Below are 10,116 nucleotides of genomic sequence, written 5' to 3' on the forward strand. Positions count from 1 at the left end.
TTTATGAGCGCTGTCAGACCCTTTTCAGCACTATAATGACATATGTAACTTTGCATGATAGTGTTCCCACTACAGTAGAGGCCAAACGTCAGTTATACAAAAAATTAACCTTGCAATCATATTTACGCGGCCTCAAGGAACCGCTGGGTTCGCGCATTCGATGCATGCGGCCCGCATCTATAGAGCAAGCGCTAGAATTTGTACAGGAGGAAATTAATACCTTATATTTACAGCAGAGAAATGAGCAATTGCCCGATAGAAAATCGCAATCTTTCATTTTACCTCCACCTACTAAACCTATTTATAGCCCTCCTAATTATTTTCCCATGCCACCAATGCCATCTTCAAAGCCTCTAGGTTTTAGCATGCCAGGGCCATCTCGTCCTCAACCTCAACCATTCCGTATTCCCCAGTCGTCCCAGCAATGGCGACCAAACCCAGTTCAACCACAACTGAACCGTGGACCGACACGTACCCAGCAGATGTTCAGTGCTCCACCTCCAAATTATAATCCACAAAGTCATGTGTTCAGAATGCCCAATAGGAATCCACCCGTTGCTAATTATCAGGCACCCAAACCCATGAGCGGCGTAAGCCACTTTGTTAGCAAACCTTTACCACCTAGTGGTCATGATTGGCGTAGGTTTGGTAATCCACCACCAAGTAATTACTTTAAAACGCGAGAAATGAATTTTAATGATTGCTTGGATTATGAATACGGACCTTATTTCGATGGCTACTCAGATTACTATCACGGCGATAACAGCATGCCCTATTGCGAATACATTGACTATTCTAATGATATTTTTTATGCACCCAATTATAATTATCCAGAACTATTTAATACCGAACCCGTTTGTGAAATTACGGAAGAAAGTCCTTCACCTAGCAAGGCCGAGGATTTTCAGGAGCCAGCCCGCTCAGACAAACCAAAATAGAATTAAACTTGCAAACCCAGAGACAACTCCCGTATGTTCAGATATTGAACCCACCTTTAAAATTACTTATAGACACCGGAGCTAATCAGTCGTTTATAAGTCCGGAGGCTGTCGAAAAATATTTCTCGAATTATGAATTAAATTACGATCCGTTTGAAGTCGTCAATGTACACGCAATAAGCCGGTGCGATTATTCTATTACGCTACCGTGTTTCTCGGAATTCAATGACACGACCGATGTAACACTTTTTGTGTATAAATTCCATAATTATTTCGACGGTTTAATTGGGTCAGATTTATTGAACAAATGGGAATTGTCAATTGATTTTAAAAATAAGTTACTTATTACACGGCACGCTTCTAACCCGATTCATGTCTATGATTCCCGGAACGTTAACCTGTATGAAGACATCATTCCAGGGCGTTCCTCTAAATTAATTAAATTACCTATCAATGTCAGAGACGGAGATGCGTTTATCCCAGAGCAGGTAATATCTAATTGCATTGTAGGAGAATGTTTAACCAGCGTTAAAGATAATCGCGGATATTTAGAGATATCAAACCCAAGTCATAATGACGTCATTTTTTCCGTCGACCGCCAGGTTAGCGCAGAGATCTATAATGTAGAGTCCACGCGTACCGAGCGCGAACTAAATGCTACGGAATTTACCTATGCTACGAGGGAATTACGTCAACCTCATAGTACGAGTAGTGAACCGCGTGACCCGCGTCATCAAAGCGTTACGAAGCTATCTAAACGTGCTACGGACGTTCTCTCGCGTCTACGGACTAGCCATTTGAACGCTGAAGAGCGCGCGAACTTACAAAATTTATGCGCTCAATATGCAGACGTATTTTATATCGAAGGCGAGGCTTTAACTTTTACAAATCAGATCAAACACTCGATCAAGACTACTGACGAGCTACCAGTTTATACCAAGAGTTACCGTTACCCGTACATACATAGGGAAGAGGTTAGGAGCCAGATTAGTAAAATGCTAGAACAAGGTATCATCAGGCCATCTAGTTCAGCATGGAGCTCACCTATCTGGGTAGTTCCCAAGAAAGCTGACGCCTCTGGCAAAACTAAGTGGCGTCTTGTCGTTGATTTTAGGAAACTAAATGATAAAACCATCGACGACAAGTATCCTATCCCTAACATCGCGGATATCTTGGACAAACTAGGCAACTGTCAATATTTTACCACCCTGGATCTTGCCAGTGGTTTCCATCAGGTGGAAATGGAACCCTCGGATATACCTAAAACAGCTTTTAACGTAGAACACGGCCATTTCGAATTTCTCAGAATGCCGATGGGTTTAAAGAACGCACCAAGCACCTTCCAACGCGTTATGGACAATGTCCTCCGTGGTCTACAGAACGTTATCTGTCTTGTGTATCTTGATGACGTCATCATTTTCAGTACGTCCTTACAGGAACACATAAATAATCTTGAAAAGGTGTTCCAAAGACTCCGTGAGTCTAATTTCAAGATACAGATGGACAAGTCCGAGTTCCTCAAACTTGAGACAGCATTCCTAGGTCACATCATCAGCAAAGATGGTGTAAAGCCTAACCCGGATAAGATCGAAGCCATCAAGAAATATCCCATACCAAAAACTCCCACTGAAATTAAGAGGTTCCTAGGACTCTTAGGGTACTACAGGAAGTTCATCCCAGATTTCGCACGGATTACTAAGCCGTTAACTCAGTGTTTGAAAAAAGGTTCCAAAATCACTTTAGATCCAAATTATGTCAACTGTTTCGAGAAATGTAAATTACTACTCACAAATGATCCCATATTACAGTATCCGGATTTCTCTAAAGATTTCATTTTAACTACTGACGCCTCCAATCTAGCAATAGGCGCTGTACTATCTCAAGGACCTATCGGTAGCGACAAGCCAATAGCGTATGCATCTAGAACTCTTAACACCAGCGAGATAAATTACAGTACTATTGAAAAAGAGTTGTTAGCGATTGTTTGGGCCACTAAGTACTTCCGTCCATATCTATTTGGACGTAAATTTAAGATCATTACAGATCATAAGCCCCTGCAATGGGTTATGAATCTCAAAGAACCCAACTCTCGTCTCACTCGTTGGAGATTAAAGCTGAGTGAATATGATTTCACCGTTATCTATAAGCAAGGCAAATGTAACACCAACGCCGATGCGCTATCTCGCATTGAAATCCACAATGAGGAGATCAGTTCTATAGTAGCTAACCCAACCGAGAAGGCCCCTTCTTTAGATAATTCAGACACATTGACAGTACATACAGATGCTGAGAATCCCATCTTAGAAGTCCCCATTTCAGATGAGCCTCTTAATAAATTCCATAGACAGATCTGTTTCACAGTAGTCGGTGATATCAAAGGCAAAACCACTGTATCTAAACCTTTCGAAAGCCACACACGCACCGCTATTCAATTATCTAAGTCTAATCTCGAACAAGATGTAGTTAACGCAATAAAAGAATACGTTAACCCGAAAGTGAAGACAGGCATCATCATCCACCCTCCTTTGGAGATGTTTAACATTGTTCCTATTATTCAAACCCACTTTAAAAGTTCCGCTATGAACATTGTACTAACTAAAGCTGAACTTGAAAACATTAAAGAGTATCTAAGACAGCAAGAGTTAATACAGAAATACCACGAAGGAAAAACTAACCATCGCGGTATTACTGAATGTTACTTAGCTTTGTCAAATAAATATTTTTGGCCTAAGATGAAAGATAGCATCTCGAAATATATCAATGAGTGTAATATTTGTGGTCAAGCTAAATACGACCGTAGTCCAATCAAGCAACAGTTTCACATAGTTCCTCCGCCCACCAAGCCTTTTGAAATCTTGCACATTGACTTATTCACAGTTGATACAGAAAAATACCTAACACTAGTTGATGCTTTTTCTAAGTACGCCCAGGCGTACCATCTTCGCGATGGCACTGCTATTAGTGTAGTACAGGCTGTATTAAAGTTTTGTACCCATCATGGAATCCCTTCAATTATAGTATCAGATCGTGGCACTGAATTTACAAACCAGCTTTTCTTAGAGTTCACTCGCGTTCATAAGATCCAGCATCACAAGATCTTAGCTCATGCTCCAAACGAAAACGGAATAGTAGAACGCTTTCACTCGACGTTGTTAGAGCACTTGCGATTATTAAAACTGCAGCATCGCAGCGAATCGGTAGTAAATCTTATATCTTATGCGATCTTAGCGTACAATAGCTCGATACACAGTTTAACTAAATGTAGACCCTTAGAGGTTATTACTGGTCACTTCGATCCCCGTGACCCAATAGATATCGAGTTAACAGAGCATTTATTGCAACAATATATCATAGATCATCGCGCTAAGATGAGCAAGGCTTATGAGATGATACAAGATTCATCTCTACGCCTCCGTACTGAGATCATGGAGAATCGTAATAAAACTAGAGAGGCCGAAGAAACGTATAATCCCGAGCAAAACGTTTTTGTTAAAAACCCTATGGCCAGTCGTCAGAAACTAGCACCGCGATACACTCACGATACTGTTTTAGCCGATCTCCCTATACATATTTACACTAAGAAAAAGCGTGGTCCCGTGGCTAAGTCTAGGTTAAAGAGAGTCCCTAATAGTGCACGCTTGTTGCAGGATAATAATGATGATCCTGCTCCGGGCAGCAGTCGCACAAGAGATCCTACTTGACAGCTTAGAAGACGGTCCAGGCATTCTCCCTTTCAAACTAGGTCCTACCAAAATAATATCCCACTATCATTCCTTTCTCCAATTTATTGATATCGATTACATACAGTCTAAGGTAAATTTAGTTAGATCACAGTTAAATGATGTTCGGCCTCAGTTAAATAATAAGACTTTAAACTTGTACGAACCACATATTGATTATCTGAGTAAGAAGCTAGAAAAGGTTGCTGACCAGTTGCAAACGTTTGAAATGAATCGCGTTAAACGAGGATTGATAGACGGATTAGGATCAGTCATAAAAAGCATCTCAGGAAACCTAGATTATACAGATGCTGTGCGTTACGATAATGCTCTTAAGTCTTTACAAAGTAACGAAGAAAAATTAGTTTCAGAATTTAACAGTCACATAAGTCTAAGTAAAGAATGGATGACTGAACACACTAACATACTAGAGACTATTTCTAAAAATCAAATAAAGATTGAGAACGTACTTAATCTAATTATTAATAGCGAAGCAAGTAGAGATACAGATTTAGTAAAATACGCCCATCTGGCTCAGTTACTTTTAATCTTAGGAGATAATATAGAAGATCTTGCAGAGGAGTTAGTTAAGTTAGAAAACCTCTTAGCATTTATCCGTGCATCGAGCACGCACCATTCTATGTTAAGTTTAGAAGTTTTAAGATCAATGTTAGATAAGTTAAAGACTTTATATAACAAAGACGAAGTTATTGAAGTCAATCTTAGAGAATATTACGATATTATAAAACTAGGTTCTTACTACACTAAAAATAAAATAGTTATAGTGTTCAAGATTCCGATCGCTATCCCACATTCCTATGATCTGTATAAATTAGCCATTGTTCCCAATAAACACCATAATGTTCTCATCCCATCCTCTCCTTATATAGCAATACATAGAAATGATTTCATCTACATAGAGACAGAATGTCCGAAGTCCAATACTTGGTATCTCTGCGAGATAAGAATAAACTACAAGCCACAAGATCAAGTTGACTGCATCCAGACTCTCATCGCTACCCAGAAACTGGACATCACATGCAAGCTCACCACGGTTCTACTCGATCGAGAAGCCCTTGAGCAACTGGACGACAAACACTATGTAGTCAGCTTCCCAAAACCAACGAAGATCCAGACATCCTGTGGAAAGAATACTTACTCTACTCTTCAAGGCAGTTATCTGGCTACCGTCCCTTCGGGATGTTATCTCCAAACGTCCGAGTTCACTATACTCAACAGCAACGACCGCACAAGAGGAACAGCTATCAAAATCATGAACCTGCCACCTCCAGAGCAGTGCCGTAACTAGCCTTTTATGCGCCCGGTGCGAGCTTTCAAAACTGCGCCCTTGAAAAATGCTCTTGTCAGAAATTACCAGAAATATAAAAAAAAGTAACGTTCTACTTGGGGGGGGGGTGCGTGCGGAGCGATTGTGTAAGGTTGTTCATGGATGGAAAATGAATACAATTGATCATCAATCATTTACCTAAATTCGAAATTTTGAAAGAAATAATAAATCAAATTCATGTTTAAATGCAGTTTATGACATAATTTTTAAATTGTCACTATTAATATTTTTAACTGAATAACCTGTAAAAGTTAATTCTACAATTTCTGAAAAATCACCTAAAAGTAACCTTTTCATTAGTGTAACCTATGCAGTTCAAAAGTAACCTAAAAGGTTACAAAAGTAACCTTCTGGCAACACTGCGGCTATCTGAATGCGTGATTCTCGATGTATCGGGGAATCCCCGAACATTGGGTGGGACGGCGCGGCAGAATGGAACGTTTGTGAATCGTTTAGTTTTGTAAGTCATCCTTTTCACTCTTGTCGAACGATAAATTTTCTATCTATCTCTCGCACGCTAGTGCGTCAGTAACGCCGCACGTAGTTAATGAATAAAATCAAAGATAAAGGGAGGACCAATGAATGTGGCTGTCAGCAATGACAGCGTAACGTGAACTATATTACTTACATCTCCTCAGCTAGATTGACAGATTTGCTTAGAACTTCTAAGTTAGAAGTGGCGCCCTCCAAATGAATATAGACAGAAATTGTCTCATAGTTACGGTATAGGTACTTTTGTTTGTGTATGTAATATTGCGAGCAAGACAAGGTGGATTTATATTTGTCTGATGTGTCGTGACGTGACGCGTCAGAACTGTATCGGTTCCATACATAAGCCATCACAACACAACACGTTACGCACTAGTGTGAACTGTGAACGTTACCATCCTACTAATATTATAAACGCGAAAGTTTGTATGGATGATGGATGGATGTTTGTTACTCTTTCACGCAAAAATTACTGAATGGATTTTAATGAAACTTTACAATAATATAGCTTATAAGTACATCAGAATAACACATAGGCTACAATTTATAAACATATTGTTCGAAATACTAATCCTGCGCAGACGAAGTCGCGGGCACCAGCTAGTACTAAATGTATGAAACCGATACCGTTCTGACGCGTCGTCACGACACATCAAACAAATATAAAACCACCTTTACAAGTGTTGTTCTTTCAAGATCGCTTGAAAAATGCCATATAGATATAGATAGTACAGAGGGTACCTACTAACTACCATGCATGAAACAAAACTAGATACTGGTCGGGTCATTTCTGCGCCCCTCCAGGGTCTGCGCCCTGTGCCTGGGCACCGCTGGCACCGCCCTAGTTACGGCACTGCTCCAGAGAACTTCCCATCAACTCCGAGATCACTCATTAAATTGAACTCAATCAACTTAGAAAATCTACACGCAAGTAACACGAAGATATCTCTGCAGCATCCAGTAGAGATAAGCAAATCTGTGGAAGCTAGCCTTTACCATACTACGATACCCTTATACGTAGTACTGTTAAGTGCAGGCGCACTCGTTATTGGCTTATTAATTCGACGTCACTACATCAAACGTCAAGTGAATACGTCAAGCCCTCAAGAAACTTATGCAGAAATCTCAGATAAGCAACGAGATGTATCCAGTCTCACTACAGCAACATTCTCGAAGAAAATTCTCCAATAGTTGCTGATCTTCGGGGGGAGGTGTTACACCCTGCCACTCTAAGGGAAACGCCTACGAAGTACCAACCTAGATTTTGGCTAAACAAGTAATTGCGTCAATCGGCGACACGAGGAGCTGCGTCGGCAGAACGTGATGCACCGAGCCGCCGCGTCCCATCGCGCCACCGCCACATCGATCACTTTGGTTCCAACATCGAACTTGGTCAATCGCTCTAGTAATAATTAATTTGTAATTGTAATTTCTATATCTTTAATTAAATTAGTTTAAAGTAAATTGGTTTTTTTTGAGACTATCGCTGCCGCCGTACGTATTTGGCTATTTATCATTGTTTTGTATTTTGCAAATAATAGTTGTATTACGTAACAAGATTTTTGCTTCGTTTAAGTGCTTCAATACTACGGATTCCGAGTATTTAGTAACTAAATTATGATAGAAGTTTTAAAAATGCATATTTGAACCCGAATAGCAAATTTTAATAATACAACGGACTATCAAACCGTAACACTCTAACAGTAAATGTCAGTTATTTATAACAACAATTGTTATGTATAAGGTAAATGCATGTTAAAATTAACGGCAATAAACATTGCAGGTTGCACAATTGGTTAGTTTCCCTTTTACCCGCATAATATGGTGAAGTTAAAAGGATCGTATAACTTTCTATACGGATGCAGGCGGTATGCTGTCATAATATCCTAAAGTATTAATAACTATAACGCTAAATACAAAGATTGTTTAAAAACTAAGAAATAAATATGACACAGACAATGTCATGTTTAAGCAAAGGAGTATGAGTGTCATAGCATGTGTGACTTGACATTTAACATTTGTCTCTATTATTAGAATGTCTGTGACGATAACGACCGTATTTCACACATGATGTTAAGTGAAATGCAGTCTAGGGTGGTACATAGGAGTATGACCCTCAGTAAATGCGCATATATTTACTCTCGCCTTGACTATTCAAGGCATATACCCAGATTATAGTGATCGAGAAAAATATCAGCAGGCAGCGAATTTTAGTCGTTCCTTAGATGTTTTTTTCGCATTGTAAAAGTGGCCGATTGAGGTGAGCTTACTCGAAAGTCAAGCATATTTAGCTCACCACTACTAGGGGTTCAAAAAAGTATTTAAAAATATGGTGATTTTAATAAGAATTTCCACCAACTCACCCGTAGCCAGGCCGCTGGCAGAACCAGGATCTAGTCAGCTTGGCAGCTTCCAACAGAACCCCGCCAAGGTCGATCCTCATGCCAGTGCAGGAGCAGCACCCATCACCCTCACCCTCGCCCACTAGCACAAGCTTCGACTCGGACTTCGCCACTTTGACACTCGTTTATCTTGACGACTTGATTGTATTCACTAGCTTGCTTCCATTGCATTAAGATTATGTACACTGGGTTTTCACTCACTGTTGTCTTTGTTATTGCACAGATTATGTAATATACACAGAGATTTGTTGGCCACTCACTGATTTCTTTGGAAAATTCCGTGTTAAACCTTTTTGGTTGTCAAACGTTACTTATTGCACTTGTATTTTTAAACACAGACAACTTGGATTTTGAAGTAGTAAATTTCCTAAAAGATAAACGTAAACACGTCAAGGCCTCAGCTTGGAATTGTAGACAATGATAATGGTGATCGTTACGCACGTCGATGCAAATTACAAATAGACAATCTAGTTTGCGCATTAGCGGTTGTGGGGCAATGAAACGACATTTTCTTAATCGAAAACGAATGAAGTTGCTTTGTTGAGAAAAATAATATAAATGGATGAGGAATTTTGTTAAGTGCATAACAAATTTATTGTGGTTCATTTCATATTGTTAAACAGATATTAGTAAATCACATAATTGATTAAAATTAGAGTTATTGCATAATAAAATCATTTATTATGCAATAACTCTAATTTTAATCAATTGTGTGATTATTATTATCATAATAATAATGATTAATTACATTCCTCACATAATTTACGCAGTTATCTCGAATATTTCAAAAACAATCAAACGAATGCATTAGGTCCTAATGCTTAGAGAATAGTAACTATTAAGTTAAAATACCTTACAAAAGCAATCATTACTAGAAAGAAGATGATTGGCACAAAACCACGACTGGCACAAATGAGACGTCACTCAGAGAATAATAAAATGGAGAAATTCAAATAACAAACTACCGAATGATGACGCAGCAGCGACAGCGAACATCAAGATGGCTACATAATGCGATAAAAACTAGAGAAATGGGCAGTCATGGTTATCTGTTTCCATGGAGTGATACACTGACCAACATACCGCTATGTTGTACATCGATGCACAAGTAGACACATTATGGATGAAATCTATGGCGTGATTTATTGCAAGACCTAGATTGTTGACCAGCCTTGCTTTCCCTCGTACCAGAACTACACATAAAACAAAATTTCATAGTG

At 39.2% G+C, this 10,116-nt stretch overlaps 1 protein-coding gene across 1 annotated transcript in view; it reads right to left on the reverse strand.

Moving 5' to 3' along the window:
• The window catches only part of LOC135084096 (IQ motif and SEC7 domain-containing protein 3), a 75,957-nt gene extending 66,192 nt beyond the window's left edge, over nt 1–9,765 (reverse strand). The window contains exons 1-2 of the mRNA XM_063978839.1: nt 9,749–9,765; nt 8,858–9,016 (exon numbers count right to left, since the gene is read on the reverse strand). Of these exons, the coding sequence (XP_063834909.1) occupies nt 8,858–9,016; nt 9,749–9,765 (176 nt within the window). The remainder of the gene's footprint in view (nt 1–8,857; nt 9,017–9,748) is intronic.
• Nucleotides 9,766–10,116: the final 351 nt, after the last annotated feature.

Source organism: Ostrinia nubilalis, chromosome 25 (genome assembly GCF_963855985.1).
Source record: "Ostrinia nubilalis chromosome 25, ilOstNubi1.1, whole genome shotgun sequence".
Lineage (NCBI taxonomy): Eukaryota > Metazoa > Arthropoda > Insecta > Lepidoptera > Crambidae > Ostrinia > Ostrinia nubilalis.